At 43.8% G+C, this 17,670-nt stretch overlaps 1 protein-coding gene across 1 annotated transcript in view; it reads right to left on the bottom strand.

Moving 5' to 3' along the window:
• Positions 1 to 1,333: 1,333 nt before the first annotated feature.
• Positions 1,334 to 17,670, bottom strand: part of LOC122938845 (cryptochrome DASH) — a 43,418-nt gene continuing 27,081 nt past the window's right edge. The window contains exons 12-14 of the mRNA XM_044294683.1: positions 13,784 to 13,903; positions 6,366 to 6,542; positions 1,334 to 1,665 (exon numbers count right to left, since the gene is read on the bottom strand). Of these exons, the coding sequence (XP_044150618.1) occupies positions 1,558 to 1,665; positions 6,366 to 6,542; positions 13,784 to 13,903 (405 nt within the window). The 3' untranslated portion in view covers positions 1,334 to 1,557. The remainder of the gene's footprint in view (positions 1,666 to 6,365; positions 6,543 to 13,783; positions 13,904 to 17,670) is intronic.

Here is a 17,670-nt window from a genome sequence, read left to right as displayed (position 1 = left end):
CGGGCAATAATAGGACATGTTCTATCTTTCAACGGAACGGAAAAACAGAAATATGGAAACAGAATGCATACGGACTACATTCCGTTTTTTTTGCGGAACCATTGAAATGAATGGTTCCGTATACGAAAACAAAAAACAGTAGTGTGAAAGAGGCCTTAAAGTGTAACTGTCATATTTTTTATTTATTTGCTAGTTTATTACAGCTAGGCATGTATACCTCAGTTAGTCTGTCAATGATTGTCAAAAGATCTGTAATTACCTTAAAATAACAGCTTTCATTAATGTTTCCTGTCCCTTTCCACTGCTCCCTTAAAAGTTGCTATGGCTTGTCTGTCTCTGGCTAAGAAGACAGTAAGACGGAGGGGCGGTCCTTCACACTGCATGCCTGCATTAGGCTTCATAGTGAGGAGGCGTGTTTCTCAGTAATCCAATCTAATTGGCTGACAGGGAGCTGCTGGCTACAGCAAGTGTGTATGGGAAGTGAGGGAAAGCAGTTTTGGCCTCAGAGAACTGGCAGAGGAGCCATCTTGAGAAGGTCCTCATATTGAAAATGTTTAAACAGCCATAACTAAGGGAAAAAACTCAAGTAAAACAGTGGTATGTGAATAAACTAAAGATTGCTTTATGGATAATGCTGCAGCAGCAGTACCATAGGCTAAAATAGATTTTTTGATGAAAACATGACAGTTCCCTTTTAAGGGTAAATGCACACTTTCAGGATTTATGTGCGGAGAATCCGCACTGAAATCCGCAGATGTTTACAGGGAAATCCGTGCGGACAATCCACATCAATTGGTGCAGATTTACATGCGGATTTGCCTCTCCCCATTGAAATTAATGAGAAAATCCGGTCAGGAAAAATAAAAGAAATTGACATGCTGCAGATTTTAGAATCCACACCACAGGTCAAAATCCGGACGGGAACAATCTGCATCATGTACATGAAAATTTCAAACTCTCATAGAATACAATGTACATGACCTACGGTGCGGATTTTCCATACAAGACAATATGCATGCAATTCTGATCGTGTACATTTAGCCTTACAAATCTGGCCTATTGGGGCTGAACCACTTTAGGGCTCTTTCACACGAGCGGATCCCGTGCGGGTAATCCGCTGCGTGAAAGAGAGCCAAGCCCCGCTCTGCACAGCAGAGACACTGAGCATTAACATGATTGATAATGCTCTTTGCCTCTCTGTGATCTTTTAACTACAAAATCAGAAGGAGATAAAGTTGTCACCATGATTTTGTAGTAAAAAGGTCACAGAGAGGCAAAGAGCGTTATCAATCATGTTAATTCTCCATGTTTCTGCTGTCCAGAGCACGGATTACCCGCACGGCATCTGCTTGTGTGAAAGAGCCCTTAAGTAAGAGGTTTTTTTTTAATCTTTTTTTTATTTTTATTCTTGAACAGCAAATATCCTAATGGTCAGGTGTTCGCGTTTCCATCATCTTCCGTTCAGAATGATTTTTATAACTACTTTATGCACTTATCCCAATGACAGTGCAGATTCCTGAAAATACCCCATTGTCCCAGCCACATTCTTCATTCCATTCATACATTTTTATTTCTAGAAAAGTAGAAATCTATCCCTCTGTTCTTGTGCTGTTTCGGCATGTGTGAAGGTCCAGGTCTTCTACCAGATGCTGTCGCACCACTGTCCTGGAAAAAAAAAAAAAAGTGTTGCAATAAAGATACAAATATTAAACAGCACCGGTCAGCAGGATCAACCTTGTATACTGCCTGGAAATCTTTAGGCTACTTTCACACTAGCGTTCGATCGGATCCGTTCTGAACTGATCCGATCATATTAATGCAGACGGAGGCTCCGTTCAGAACGGATCCGTCTGCATTAAATTGGCAAAAAAAAGCTAAGTGTGAAATTAGCCTGAGCGGATCCGTCCAGACTTTTACATTGAAAGTCAATGGGGGACGGATCCGCTTGAAGATTGAGCCATATTGTGGCATCTTCAAACGGATCCGTCCCCATTGACTTACATTGTAGTTCAGGTGTCCGCCTGCTGAGCGGAGCGGAGGCTGAACGCCGCCAGACTGATGCAGTCTGAGCGGATCCGCATCCATTCAGACTGCATCAGGGCTGGACGGAAGCGCTCGGGTCCGCTCGTGAGCCCCTTCAAACGGAGCTCACGAGCGGACAGCCGAACGCTAGTGTAAAAGTAGCCTTAGCCTGCTGATTGAAATGATGGCTGTGTTGTGAAAAATTGGTTGGGGTTTTCCAGAGGAAAAAATATTTTTATTCTTTCTGCAAATGGGGGGCTTAAGTGCCTCAGTTCCCTAGCTTTCCAGTGCTGCCTACACCCATCAGTGCACTGTATTCCCCCTCAGGAACGCCGCAACCAATTTTCACAAAACAGGTGTCATTTTAATTAGCAGTCATTTTAATCAACTCTGCCAGACAGTGTGCCAGTTTAATAGGGTTGATCCTGTGATCCTGCACTCGGGAGCTCTTTAATAAAATATCTGCATATAAAAGTGTTATTTTTTATTTTATTTTTTGTGTTTACTCAAAAACCTATTTGGCTCAAGATGAGAAATACTCTTCTGAAAATGCATATGAAATATTAGGCACGCAACAGAATGACAAAGGTGTTAGCCAAAGCTCAGGCCATTCATTACAGCCAACATTTTGAAAGAGTGAAACAAATAATAATGAAGGCAGCAACCCATTTGAGTGATATGGCATCACCATCACTTTTTCCACACTTATCACTTACTGTGTCGCTAGTTTTTGAATATCTGCTTGAATATCCCAGCTTCCAGTAAGAACAAGTTATAAATCACCAGAACAGGGGTCCAGTGTGCCCCTTTGGAGTGGATCAGCGTTTGAGTATGTGCTCTGCTGATACAAGTCTATGGGACTGACAGTCGAGCATGTTCAACCGCTGCTGCAGTCAAACGATGGACACTGGACCCCTATTCTGGCGACTGATGGGAGCCCCAGCCATTGATCTAGCATTTATCACCTATCCAGTGGATAGCTGGAAGCATGTTATTACTTGAGTACCCATTTAACAAGATATTGGGCAGTGGGGGGGAGTTATAGGCTTTATCTTCTTGAAAGAAGTCAAGATTTGTTTTGTGAAGAAAAGCTTCAAAAGTTTAAAGGGAACCTGTCACTACTGACCTCTGTAACCAACTCTTTGCACAGGCACAGAGTAGTGGTTCACTGTTTTTCTTTTGTTGATCTGAGGCTCCATTCCAGTTAGGATACTTGTTCTTAATATGCAAATTATACCTTTGGTGCAACGAGGGCATCACAATTGCTCTTGTTCAACCCAAACTGTACTCCATTCTGTTGCCAGCCCCTCCCTTGCTACTTTGCCACTGCCTGGCCAAGTCAAACAAAACAGCCAGAAAGGGGTTGGCACCAAAAAGGTGTGGAGCTTGGGCGTAACAAGAGCAATGGTGACACCCTCATTGCACCAAAGGCCACATTAGAATATTAAGAGAAAGCATCATAACTCTTGAATGGAGTCTCAGATCAACAAAAGAAAAACAACATTTTAATCAGGGGAACCACAGCTATGTGTCTGTGTAAACAGGTGGATAGGGAGGTCGCTGGTGACAGATTCGCGGCCACAACACAGGCAATACCTTTCATTTCTCCAAATTCCCTGCTAATGTCACTATGTTAATTATGTGGTTCTACTGTTTTCACTACCTCGTCACAATTTTGGATCAAGGAAGTATAATTTTTTTTCGACAGTGTTCCAGGAAAGAAAAACGCCTGTCTTACAAGGAAGTTAAGACAAAACCAGTTAGGCTAGGTTTCACACAGCTGTTATAGGACTGTCTTTTAATGTTACATTACAGAGTTATCACCTGGACCCCAGCAGTTCTGCTGAACCTAACCCAGATCATTAAAAAGGTTTATGGTATTAAAATTCAGTTCAGCAGAACCGCGGTGGGGGGGGGGGGGGCAGGGTGCACAGCTCAAAAACGTAAATATATGAGAATCAAAGGGGCAGTAACATATTAAAATATAACTTTTAATGGTATAGATTTGAATATCCCAAAACAGGGAGAAAAATTCCCTTACAAACATAACAGACAGACACAGACGGGACCCTAAATGCGCATATCCCGTGGTGAAATTGGTCACGCTAGGTGGGGTCCCACGGGCAGACCCTTGTTGAATATGTGTGGACCCCAAGGATCAAGAGGAGCCACACGTAATGGTGAAGACTATCGTCAGAGTCCTGTGTATCAATGCAAGGACCAGGACGGTGCCTTATGTGGGTAAGATAACAAGGAAAGATCTTACCGGTAAAGATTCATAGGCAGCGCTATTCACCGAGCACAGGATGTCGCTGGAACGCATGGTCTTTTGCAGCTCGTAGATTCTGAGTAAGGGGGGGGTCACCTGTCCCTACGCGTTTCATAAATTGAACATACCTATGGGTTAGTCACAATAAATCCCATGAATCGTCAGGGGACGAGGGGTGACACTATTGGAGCTGCCCTCGACTGCACAGTGTAGATAGTGTATTGCTAAGCAGGAGGGGGCAGACTAACTCAGGCCACTGGTGGTACGTGGCGTACTTTCACTAGAGCCGACCTCTAGAGCCGACTAGAGTATTACTAAGCAGGGGGAGGGGGGTGCAGACTGGCTCAGACCACTTAATGGTATGTGGCGTGCTTTCACTGTATACCTGGAGTGCGTATGGCAAATTACCAGGAGCACATTCTACCTAGGGTGCGTGTGGCAGTTGTCTAGGTGAACCGGACGCTACACTGCTGGCATGACATATCTTGTCTGACGCCGGTTTACCTAGACGACTGCCACACGCACCCTAGGTGGAATGTGCTCCTGGTTATTTGCCATACGCACTCCACGTATACAGTGAAAGTGGTCTGAGCCAGTCTGCACCCCCCTCCCCCCTGCTTAGTAATACTCTAGTCGGCTCTAGTAAAAAGTACGCCACGTACCACCAGTGGCCTGAGTTAGTGTATTGCTAAGCAGGAGGGGGCAGACTATCTACACTGTGCAGTCGAGGGCAGCTCCAATAGTGTCACCCCTCGTCCCCTGACGATTCATGGGATTTATTGTGACTAACCCATAGGTATGTTCAATTTATGAAACGCGTAGGGACAGGTGAACATACCCATCTATTACATTTTACGGTTTTATTACCATCACACCAGGTGTCTATCCAATCACCCCGGCAGGCTCTTACAGGGACCTTAGACCAGGGTGAGGTTCTGGACGGGACCACCCTTTGCGGGGCATGGATCCCGTGTTAGGGCACTAGGGTCTTAACAGGTCAAGTAGGGTGCAACAGGGGCAGTTTACCTCCTCTTTGTGACGTATGACCGACTCCCTGAAGACCCCCCCTAAAAGGACACCTTACTCAGAATCTACGAGCTGGAAAAGACCATCCTTTCCAGCGACATCCTGTGCTCAGTGAATAGCGCTGCCTATGAATCTTTACCGGTAAGATCTTTCCTCGTTATCTTACCCACATAAGGCACCGTCCTGGTCCTTGCATTGATACACAGGACTCTGACGACAGTCTTCACCATTACGTGTGGCTCCTCTCGATCCTTGGGGTCCACACATATTCAACAAGGGTCTGCCCGTGGGACCCCACCTAGCGTGACCCATTTCCCCACGGGATATTTCTCCCTGTTTTGGGGATATTCTATTCTATACCATTAAAAGTTATATTTTAATATGTTACTGCCCCTTTGATTCCCTGATATTTAAGTACTTCCAGGAGATAAGACGCTGCTAGAAGTGGCTGGCATAGGCTTTCTCCTATCTCCCCATTGAATACAGATACACATTCAGCAAAACCAAACCTCTGTGTGTATGGGAGAAGCTGTTCAATGTGAATGGCCATCTTGACATCTCAATCCGGCTATTTTAGGAAAATAGTCAGGGGTCCCAAGACCCAAAACCCAACTTCATCACATTTTCATTGACTGGCATGCATTTTTAACAAACACTGTAGAACCCGCATTTCATGAAAAATTATTCACGGTCTTCAGAAACTCCTCTATTAAAAGGGTATCCCAATTTTAAACATGTGTGGCACATTGACAGGATATGCTATGAATGCCTATTCATTGAGGGCCCCACCCTTGGAAACTGCATCTGTCAGGAGAGCAGGGGACCTATGACCCCCTAAATCATTTCACGTTGGGTGCTCTCCCAACAAAAATAAATGGAGAAGTGGCTTTACTTGCATCTAGTCCTCTTCATTACAGTTTGTAGAACTTCAGACTGTATGTATATATATATATATATATATATATATATATATATATTAGTACATCAAAACCCTTATCATTTCTATACATTCACATGTTAACGGCCTGCACAGCAGTTCTGGACTTACTGGCTTCTGGTTCACATGTCTGCTCCACTCTGGTGCCATGACAATTGGAAATGGGTAGGTTTCTCCAAGAGTTACATTAGCATGTGCCAGGGCTGCATTACTTAGTACCCATGGTGTATGAACGTCTCCTCCTTTTATCTCCTGCAGCTCTGGAACCCATAATCGGATGTAGTCACCCTTTGATTTGAAGAGAACAAAATACAAGAGAGAAAAATAAGCCGACGTTTACTGGTAAACCGATTCCTGGAGTCCATGATCGCACAAGTGAGAAACTGTCCACATGATCATTTAGGACCAAAAGGAACAACTCCTTGGGCCAGATTTATCATTAGCTCAAGTCAGAATGATGAAAAAGTCGCAAATTTTTGCGCAATCACTAAAACTGCGCAAAAATTTGCGACTTTTTTCTGCTCTGCACTATGCTCGCCAGTTTTCTGAAAGTGGGCATGTTTTCTTATGTAAATTAATCTCTAGACAGATTTACTATTGAAACTATTTAAAAAGTGGCAAAAAAAACGCAAAAAAATTGCACAATTTCACTCCAGTGAGGACCATGCTTATCTTATGAGACTTTTTAATAGAACATGCGACTTTTTCATAAAGACGTGCGACTTTTTCGTAAAGACGTGCGACTTTTTCGTAAAGATGTGCGACTTTTGTAAAGCTGCTTACTGACGGATAAACTGCTACTGTCAAACCACATTTATTACAGTATTAAAGGGCCGTTCATAAATCTGACTTGGCTAAAACTGACTTTAGCCATATGTGAAAGTGGAGTTAGCTGTCAGAGTAATGATACATCTGGCCCCATGTCTTTCACAGTTATGTGAAGAATATGACTGACATGTTATTTTGGGTTTCTAAGCGAGAAGGGGGAAAAAAAAAACTCTGCAGAGATCAAATGTAAATTTCACATATATTTCCATCTGGATGAAAGGTTCTGGAGGGTTAATAGTGCATAAAATATCTGGGAAAATCAGAGGGTTATTCCCTTTTATCTGAAAAAAATCTCAGGAATGCCGCCATGGATGAAGAAAAAAATTAAATAAATACTGTTTATATGCAATGAGAAAATAACCTGAAAGCCAACGAGATATATAAATTTTGCCTCCACTGGATATAAAAAAATAACAGTTTGATTGGAGCCAAGCTTAATATTCCATTTAACCCGCAAGTTAAGCTGGCCATGCATAAATTGTTCAGCATGTCGTAAATGTCTGTTGCTATAAGGCAGGGGTGCACAACCTGCGGCTCGCGGGTCGCATGCAGCCCCCAGAGCCATGGTTTGCAGCCCACATCCTGCTGGGCAGAAACACAGCTAATCCTGCGATCAGCTGTGCGGCGCTCTGGGCAGAAGAATTACAGGTTTTAGGCCCCATGCACACGGCCGTGTTTCACAGCCGTGTGCGGGCCGTGGAACCGCGGCCTGGATCCCTCCTGAGAGCAGGAGCGCACGGCGTCATTGGTTGCTATGACGCCGTGCGCTCCCTGCTGCCGCCGCAATACAGTAATACACTGGTATGATCTATACCAGTGTATTACTGTACTGTGCCGGCAGCAGGGAGCGCACGGTGTCATAGCAACCAGTGACGCCGTGCGCTCCTGCTCTCAGGAGGGATCCAGGCCGCGGTTCCACGGCCCGCACACGGCTGTGAAACACGGCCGTGTGCATGGGGCCTTACTCCTGCACTGTAGCAGGAGAGGAAAGGGTCCCTGGCTATTAGTGAGAGCGGGGAAGCCGAGGAGAAGGCAGAAGCGCTTTATCAGCGCTTCTTCCTTCTCCATCATGAACGCTCTGCAGTGTGGATTCGGCGATCACGTGATCGCTGGGTGTCTCGGGGGCAAAGGAGAGCAGAGCTGTAGGGTCAGTAGATCCTGATGAGCTCTGCCCTAATACAAAACGCCCTCCAGCAGGCTGGTTTCCCTGTAACTGGGGCTCCTTTGTATGCTCCAGTTACAGTGGTAATAGTACAAAAAAAAAAGAGTCTTATTGTCTCCCAAAGGTCTTTCAGTGACCTTTTGGGGACAAATTATGTGGTAAAAATATATTAAAAAAATGAAATAAAAAATAGTTAAAAAAATTATTAAAAATAAAATATTATGTGGCGAAAAAAAAATTTAAAATTTGAAAAAATAAAATAAAAAAAGGAAAAAGTGCTAAATAAAAGTGTTCACTGTCCCACAACAGTCTTTTTATGACCTCTTGTGGGACAAATTATGTGGCAAAAAATATATTAAAAAAATAAGTTATAAACCAATTGTAAAAAAAAATAATACAACAAAATATTAATAAAAGGAAAAGTAAGAAATAAAAAGGAAAAAGTGCAAAATTTAAAAAAGCGACGGTGTCCCCCAAGGTCTTTTTATGATCTCTTGGGGGACATATTATGTAGCAGAAATATATTAAAAATGAAGTAAAAAAAAAAAAAAAAGAAAGATAAAAAACACCCACACCAACCAAAACGGTCACCATTACCGCCCCATTCCCGTGAAACTATACATATTATATTAAAAAAACAACCTACCGTATATACTCTAGTATAAGACGAGTTTTTTGGCACATATTTTTGTGCTCAAAAAGCCCCCTCGTATTATACTCGAGTCTAGGTCTTGATTGCGAAAATTCGCATTAAAATTTTCGCATAAAAATTCGCATGAACTGGTATTTTCCCCAAAATCGAATATTCGCTTTAGTTGGTTTTTGTACTGTTAAAGTTATTGTTTATACCATATTGTTTTTCTTTGAAATAAATATTCAAAAACCTTTAACCTACTGATGCCTCAATTAATGCAATTTTATTGGTACGGTATCTATTTTTATTTTTGAAATTTACCAGTAGCTGCTGCATTTCCTACCCTAGTCTTATACTCGAGTCAATAATTTTTCCCATTTTTGGGGGGTAAAATTAGGGGCCTCGGCTTATATTCAGGTCGGCTTATACTCGAGTATATACGGTACACAAAATAGGGAACTAATAATAATTTATTTTGGTGTCAGTTTGCATATTTAAAGAATAAGGAGCTATAGTTTGAAAAAAAATATATACTTTTTAAAAACGTTTTGTACAGTTTCCTCCAAATAAAAATTATTGCAAAAACTATTTTGGTAGTCCAACAAAAAAGATAGTTACAACCGTTTAAAACACCAAGCGTGCTAAATCACAAATAAAGTGTCTGGTCATGAAGGCCTTTTCGGGTCTGGTCATTCAAGCATTGACCAATAAGCAACTTCCTCACTATCAAGCGACTTCCTTACTGCAGGGCGCCTATAACTGGAGGGCAGGAGGCGGTAATAACCAGTTAGCTCCGTCCTCTGCAGTGAAGGAAAACGCTGATTTATGAATAGGGGGCAGGATGGAAGGAAGTGTCGCCACTTTTCTGGTAAAAATGATTTTTAACAAGTTCCTGCAGCATGGCCCCTGAAATACAAGATTCATAATTAATGAATGTTCCACGCCGCTCTGGTCCTCTGCGCTGCCTCCATCTTCCGGTTCTTGCTCTGTTTAAACCTGGCAGTGCATCGCCATGGTCACTTGCACCGCTTCAGTCAATGACTGGCTTCAGAAGTGACATGCTGCTTGTGGCCACATCACCGCGTAAGGCCTCATGCACACAACCGTTTTTTTTTTTTTTTAAGGTCCGCAAAAACGGGGTCCGTAGGTCCATGATCCGCGAGTCTTCCTTGATTTTTGGAGGATCCACGGACATGAAAAAAAAAGTCGTTTTGGTGTCCGCCTGGCCGTGCGGAGTGAAACGGATCCGTCCTGAATTACAATGCAAGTCAATGGGGACGGATCCGTTTGACGTTGACACAATATGGTGCAATTGCAAACGGATCCGTCCCCATTGACTTTTAATGTAAAGTCAGGAGTCCCTTTTATACCATCGGATTGGAGTTTTCTCCAATCAGATTGTATATTTTAACTTGAAGCGTCCCCAGCACCATGGAAACGCCTCTATGTTAGAATATACCATCGGATTTGAGTTACATCGTGAAAACTCATATCCGACAGTACATTCTAACACAGAGGCATTCCCATGGTGATGGGAACGCTTCTAGTTAGAATATACTACGAACTGTGTACATGACTGCCCCCTGCTGCCTGGCAGCACCCGATCTCTTACAGGGGGCTGTGATCAGCAAAATTAACCCCTCAGGTGCCGCACCTGAAGGGGTTAATTGTGCGTATCATATCCCCCTGTAAGAGATCAGGGGCTGCCAGGCAGCAGGGGGCAGACCCCCCTCCCTCCCCAGTTTGAATATCATTGGTGGCCAGTGTGCGGCCCCCCCTCCCTCCCTCTATTGTATTTATAACATTGGTGGCACAGTGTGCGGCCTCGCCTCCCCCCCCCACCCCAATCATTGGTGGCAGCGGAGAGTTCCGATCGGAGTCCCAGTTTAATCGCTGAGGCTCCGATCGGTAACCATGGCAACCAGGACGCTACTGCAGTCCTGGTTGCCATAGTTACTTAGCAATATTAGAAGCATCATACTTACCTGCTGGCTGCTGCGCTGTGTGTGACCGGCCGGGAGCTCCTCCTACTGGTAAGTGACAGGTCTGTGCGGCGCATTGCTTAATGATCTGTCACTTACCAGTAGGAGGCGCTCCCGGCCGGTCACAGACAGCGCAGCAGCCAGTAGGTAAGTATGATGCTTCTAATATTGCTAAGTAACCATGGCAACCAGGACTGGCCACCAATGAAATTCGTGAAAACTCAGCTCTGAAAAAGCTTTTATGCAGACGGATCTTCGGATCCATCTGTATGAAAGTAACCTACGGCCACGGATCACGGACACGGATGCCAATCTTGTGTGCATCTGTGTTTTTTCACGGACCCATTGATTTGAATGGGTCCGTGAACCGTTGTCCGTCAAAAAAATAGGACAGGTCATATTTTTTTGACGGACAGGATACACGGATCACGGAGGCAGATGACAAACGGTGCATTTTCCAAGTTTTCAACTGACCCATTAAAAGTCAATGGATCCGCAGAAAATCACGGAAAACGGAACAATGGCCACGGGTGCACACAACGGTTGTGTGCATGAGGCCTAAGCCAGTCATTGGTTGTAGTGGTGTATGACCATGTCCATGCACTGCCAGGTGTAAACAGCGGGGGGAGTGCTAAGGATCGGAGCGGTGGGGAGCAGGTAAGTATAACTCTCTGGTTTCAGGGGCTATGCTGCAGCAGGCTATTCGGGACAATTACTGGGAATAAGTGTTCATAGGAAGGCTCATATCTTATATCTGGCCAGATATAAGGGTGCGTGCAAACCAGGATGGCGTTAACCCGACGCACGTTTCGGTGTGCATTGGTGCCGGACGAAGGCACGCCGAAACGCGAGTTGGGGTAACGCCATCCTGGTTTGCACGCACCCTTAGGCGAGTTTTTTTGATGCAGCATGTTGTAGATATTCTGGTCAATATAGTAAGAGGTGATTGTCTCTTGATACTTTGGTTGCCAGTATCCTCCATCTATGTATGATTGTTTATGCAACTGTAGATCACTATATTTGCTGCATCATGTCTTAATATGTATTTACATAATTGTACACATACTATATACCCCTGTATTGTGTGTGCTACCAGGATCGTGTTTTCTTCTGCCACTTTTTCCTTTTTAACATCAACAGCCTTTTATATGTGAAGATTAATTCAATAAAATATTACATTTTATATGGGTACCTTGTGAGGTCCATTTTTTTGTTTAAAGGGATTCTGTCACCTCGTTTACTGTTATAGAGCTGCGGACATGCACGGCTAGATCGCCGCTAGCATGTCCGCAATATACCGGTCCTATAGGGCTGTGTCCTTTTATTTTGTTTAAAAAATGATTTTAGAGATATGTAAATGAGCCTTGTAGGGTGCCTAAGGGGCTGTACGAACCTTCCTGGTGCCCAGCCCCCCCCCCCCCTGTGAAGGAGCCCAGCACCGCCTATGTCCTCCGAATCTCCTCCTTTCGTCACAGTTAAATTGCCATAATCTCGCAATGCCCAAGCTCGCGCATGCACAGTTCCTTCCCTGAGGCTGATGCCAGCACAGGGAAAGAACACTATACCGGCACTGCGTATGCGCCAGCTCGCGCATCGCGAGATTACGGCAATTTAACGGTGACGAAAGGAGGAGATTCGGAGGACATAGGCGGTGCTGGGCTCCTTCACAGGGGGGTGGGGGGGTGGCTGGGCACCAGGAAGGTTCGTACAGCCCCTTAGGCACCTTACAAGGCTCATTTACATATCTCTAAAATCATTTTTTAAACAAAATAAAAAGGACACAGCCCTATAGGACCGGTATATTGCGGACATGCTAGCGGCGATCTAGCCGTGCATGTCCGCAGCTCTATAACCGAAAACAAGGTGACAGAATCCCTTTAAGTCCGGTTATAAGAAGAAATAGACAAGTCCCCAGCATTGGCTGTTCTCCCTGGACAAATGATTGGACGTGTTGAAATCCATCATGCCTTATCCTCATTTCCCCCCCCTCCGACACCTGCTGTCGGTGGAATGTAGTTGGGAGGTGCTCCATACACATCACCAGCCAATTTCTTTAACTGATTAAAAAAATAATGGGGGTTATTACTAACAGAAATAGGTCTATATTAGGCGTATTTCTGGCATGGGTTATGGCACAAAGGTTCTTTGAGCTGCAATCTGCGACTTTTCCCTTTTTTGCGCCAGGTTTAAAAAAGTGGGTGTGGCATGGGTGGGGACGGTGCATCTAATTCATCATTTTCTACTCCTGTTTCAGGCATAGAAAATGGTCTAAATCTACACCAGCAAGGAAGCTGCGTAGCTTTAGAAGCAGCAGTGGATGCGACGAAGTTATGTAGAGTAGCCTCTACATAACTTGAGCGGATCCACTGCTAGTGCAGGACCTTATTAAGACCAGCGTCTAAAACGCTGGTTTTAATAAATGACCCCCAATGTCTCTTAACGATTAATGAGGGAATAAACTAATCTTTTTGTCTCTGCATTGAGGAAAGACTGTCATAGGTGACTACCTGCCTTATTCCATATCAATTGTGCATAAATGCAGTGTGTCCGATGACCGCATTTTGCAGACCAGAAGAGGACATTTTCTGTAATTTGCAGAACAAATGCCATCCACGACGTTGGTGGGTCTGTGGACTGTGAATGTTCCACAAATAACATAACATGTCCTATTTTGGTCCCTAAAATGCAGTCTACGGACACAGTAAATGAATCCGCAAATAAATAAATATGGTATCCGTATTTTGCAGGTCCACTGTTTTTGAACCGCAAAATACGTACAGTCGTTTTCATGAGGCCTAAACCTGAGTGCTCGTGTTTCACTGGAGGTGTGCTCAAGTGCTTTCTGAACACAGCGATGACAAAAATCTAAAAATATCCAGGTCCTCAACTCTGTCCAACTTGAATGCAAAATGTAAGGACGTACTTTGCCATCATAATCCAGACCCTGTTTAATCATGTTGAACTTTCTGTTTTCTCTCGGGTCATTTCCAATTCCAGCACTGTACAACCAGTTTCCATAATTGCTGCAGACGTCATAATCCACCTAGAAAGACAGAAACCGTACAGATGTTATACTGGTCTGCAAGCCATGAATATACAGCTTACTGAAATCAGCAACAGGAGTGTAGGAATATGATGACTCTCAAACACGTGCTATGTATTGAACAGCTCCATCCAGTCAGCTCGTACTGGAGCTGTTCAAAACAGATTCTAGAAGAATGGCTGGGTGAATTTAAGGGACCCAGCATTTTGCTAAGGGTATCTGTCACCAGTTTATGCTGCACTTATTTAGGATAGAATAAAACTGGTGGCTGATTCCCTTTATGACTGTTAGCAGTACGTGATGGTTGCGGCTAGATCACAGAGTTGGGTCTTCAGCATAGGACTTGAGTCTATTTAAGTCCCTCACACAGCAGAACTCTGACCTTCACTAAAAGCTAAATTACCATTCTCGTACGTCTAGAGTATAAGGGATGCACATGTCCGCTGCATTTCCTGCACTTATTTTTGTCTAACAAGTTAATTCTTGGAGCCGTCTCCATTCAGCATGAGAAATGACTCAGTTTCCTCATTTGACTGTGATTTGAAGTTGCAAGAAGTGATACCAGCTTCCCCTTTTTTTTTGGGTAGGCGCAATGCGGCTAAAGATACAAATCTATTTATTAGCAGTCTGTAAAAGGCGGGGTTCCACCTGGAACTACAAAGGCCTTTAACCAGGGCAATTATCGTGAAGTCAAAAGTATATGTGTATATATATATATATATATATATATATATATATATGATCAAAAATTAATGACATGAGTCATGCTAATAAAAACCCAGAGCACTTAAGGCATGAAACTCAAACTCATAGGCTGGTTTCACACGGGCGTTGCGGGAAAAGATGCGGGTGCGTTGCGGGAACATGCGTGATTTTTCCGCGCGAGTGCAAAACATTGCAATGCGTTTTGCACGCACGTGAGAAAAATATGCATGTTAGGTATTGTGTAGATTGTATTATTTTCCCTTATAACATGGTTATAAGGGAAAATAATAGCATTCTTAATCCAGAATGCATAGTACAATAGGGCTGGAGGGGTTAAAAAAAAAAATTATAAAAAATAATTTAACTCACCTTAATCCACTTGTTCGCGCAGCCCGGCTTCTTTTCTGTCTTCATCTTTGCTGTGCACAGGAACAGGACCTGTGGTGACATCACTAGGCTCATCACATGGTCCATCACATGATCTTTTACCATGGTGGTGGATCATGTGACGGACCATGTGATGAGCGTAGTTATGTCATCACAGGTCCTTTTCCTGTGCACAGCAAAGATGAAGACAGAAGAGAAGCCTGGCTGCGCGAGCAAGTGGATTAAGGGGAGTTAAATTATATTTTTTTTTTTTAACCCCTCCAGCCCTATTGTACTATGCATTCTGTATTAAGAAGGCTATTATTTTCCCTTATAACCATGTTATAAGGGAAAATAATAATGATCGGGTCTCCATCCCGATCGTCTCCTAGCAACCGTGCGTGAAAAATCGCACCGCATCCGCACTTGCTTGCGATTTTCACGCAGCCCCATTCACTTCTATGGGGCCTGTGTTGCGTGGAAACGCACAAAGAGGAGCATGCTGCGATTTTCACGCAACGCACAAGTGATGCGTGAAAATCACTGCTCATATGCACAGCCCCATAGAAATGAATGGGTCCGGATTCAGTGCGGGTGCAATGCATTCACCTCACGCATCGCACCCTCGCGGAAATCTTGACCGTGTGAAAGGGGCCTTAAAGCTTAACTTTTAATACATACCAATAAAAAGCATCAATGTGGAAAGCAGCTTAGACCCAACGCAATATCAACAATAAATATAACAAAATTAATCACTGGGCGGGGTAGTGGAGAAATCCGCAGTCAGGATAAGAAATCGTTCCCTATAGGGACTCTGACTACCAGTCAACACAGAGAAACACCCTGATGGTGGATGCACTCTATTAATGATCCTACCATTGATCCACCCTAGTACACCCTACGCCATCCTGAATGCATTTCCCCTTGCTGGGTTCATCAGGGGATGAAGAATAAATCAGGTATGCAACAGATACTGATCACTGCTGTAAGGATATGGGTCACTGCTGGATAAAATCTTCAGGTCCTAGAATCACACCAGGACAAAACCACAAACTAATGTCAAGATAGACCACGTGTGGGTATAACTACCCCACTATACAGTGTGCATTGTACAGGGGAAAAATGCCCACAATGAGTGCATAACTGAATAAACCAGGTCCGCTAGGACCACTCACGTCTTAAACTGGTGGCAAGGGTACAGTGACTCCAAGGCTGTGTGGTGATGCAGCTGCAGGACCTGGGGGCTTTATCCAGCAGTGACCCATATCCTTACAGCAGTGATCCATATCTGTTAGTACCTGTTAAATACCCGATTTATCTTCATCCCCTGATGAACCTAGCAGGGGGAAACGCGTCAGGATGGCGTAGGGTGTACTAAGGTGGATCAGGGGTAGGATGATTAATAGAGTGCATCCACCATCAGGGTTCTTCTCTGTGTTGAGGGGTAGTCAGGGTCCGTATAAGGAAAGGTTTCTCATCCTGACTGCGGATTTCTCCACTCCCCGCCCACCTATTTGTTTTGTTATATTTACTGTTTTTATTGCATTGGGTCTAAGAAACTATCCACATTGATGGTTTCTATTGGTATGTATTAAAAGTTAAGTGTTAAGAGTTTCATGCCTTCTGTGCTCCAATTATCGGGAAGGAGTGTTCCCAGGATTTGTCCTGTGCAAACGATCGTTCATTGGGTGAAAGTATCACTGAGGCAGACAATCGCGACAGATTGTGCTGTATAACACGGCATCTGCTGCCCAGAAACAATGACTGTCTATGGGCACGAGTGTGATCACTCAATCACCCCCATACATGTGTAGTGTCCCACTAGGTAAATGTGAGTTGATTTACATATATCTCCCTAACACGTGTTGGGACTTTTCTTTTCTTATTTACATTTGGCCGCTAGGACCATCAGTGTCCCTTGATTGACACGTGTTAATAATTCTAAAATGTAACATTTATTACTTGCCCTTAAAATAACTTAATTAGAACTCTATCTTGACACTATAATTATAGTGTCAAGATAGAGTTCTAATTAAGTTATTTTAAGGGCAAGTAATAAATGTTACATTTTAGAATTATTAACACGTATCAATCAAGGGACACTGACGGTCCTAGCGGTAAATGTGGGCACTACACAAGGGTTAATATGACTATTGTATTGATATGATATTTTATGTTCATTTCCCTGTGTTATCTGGGTAGCAGGCCTGTTAGGGTGTAGTTCCCCCTCCTAGCCAGTAGAGGGAGCTAGGGAACCCCTAGTATATATAGTTAGGCCCAGACAGGGAAGGGCAGTGTAGTCCAGGAGGCTAGTCAGTGCAGTCTAGCCTGCCTGAAGTTCTTGAGCCAGAGTTAGCTCAGAAGATTCACCCCAGGAGAAGGGTTTGCCTCCTGGGAGAAACCAAGTTCCCTAACCAGAGCAGAGCCATTGTTCCAGCCAGACAAGTAAGCTGAAGGGCAGAAGGATTATTAACCTAAAGCAAGGGATACCTGAGGAAGATTGCTACCAAGGATAAAGCCAGCATTAGGGCATACAGGCCTTGGGATACAGACAGCCAGGAGTTCTGAGGAATAGTGCACAGGATTTCTGAGGAAAAGTGCAGCCTGGTCTGTAAGTGTTGTTTTTACCCTCTGAGTATCTTGCAAAGAACATTGAACCTGCCATTTATGTGAAAGCCTGCTTATTACTGCTGCAT

This window comes from Bufo gargarizans, chromosome 5, assembly GCF_014858855.1.
Source record: "Bufo gargarizans isolate SCDJY-AF-19 chromosome 5, ASM1485885v1, whole genome shotgun sequence".
NCBI lineage: Eukaryota > Metazoa > Chordata > Amphibia > Anura > Bufonidae > Bufo > Bufo gargarizans.
This window is presented reverse-complemented; position numbering and strand designations above follow the sequence as displayed.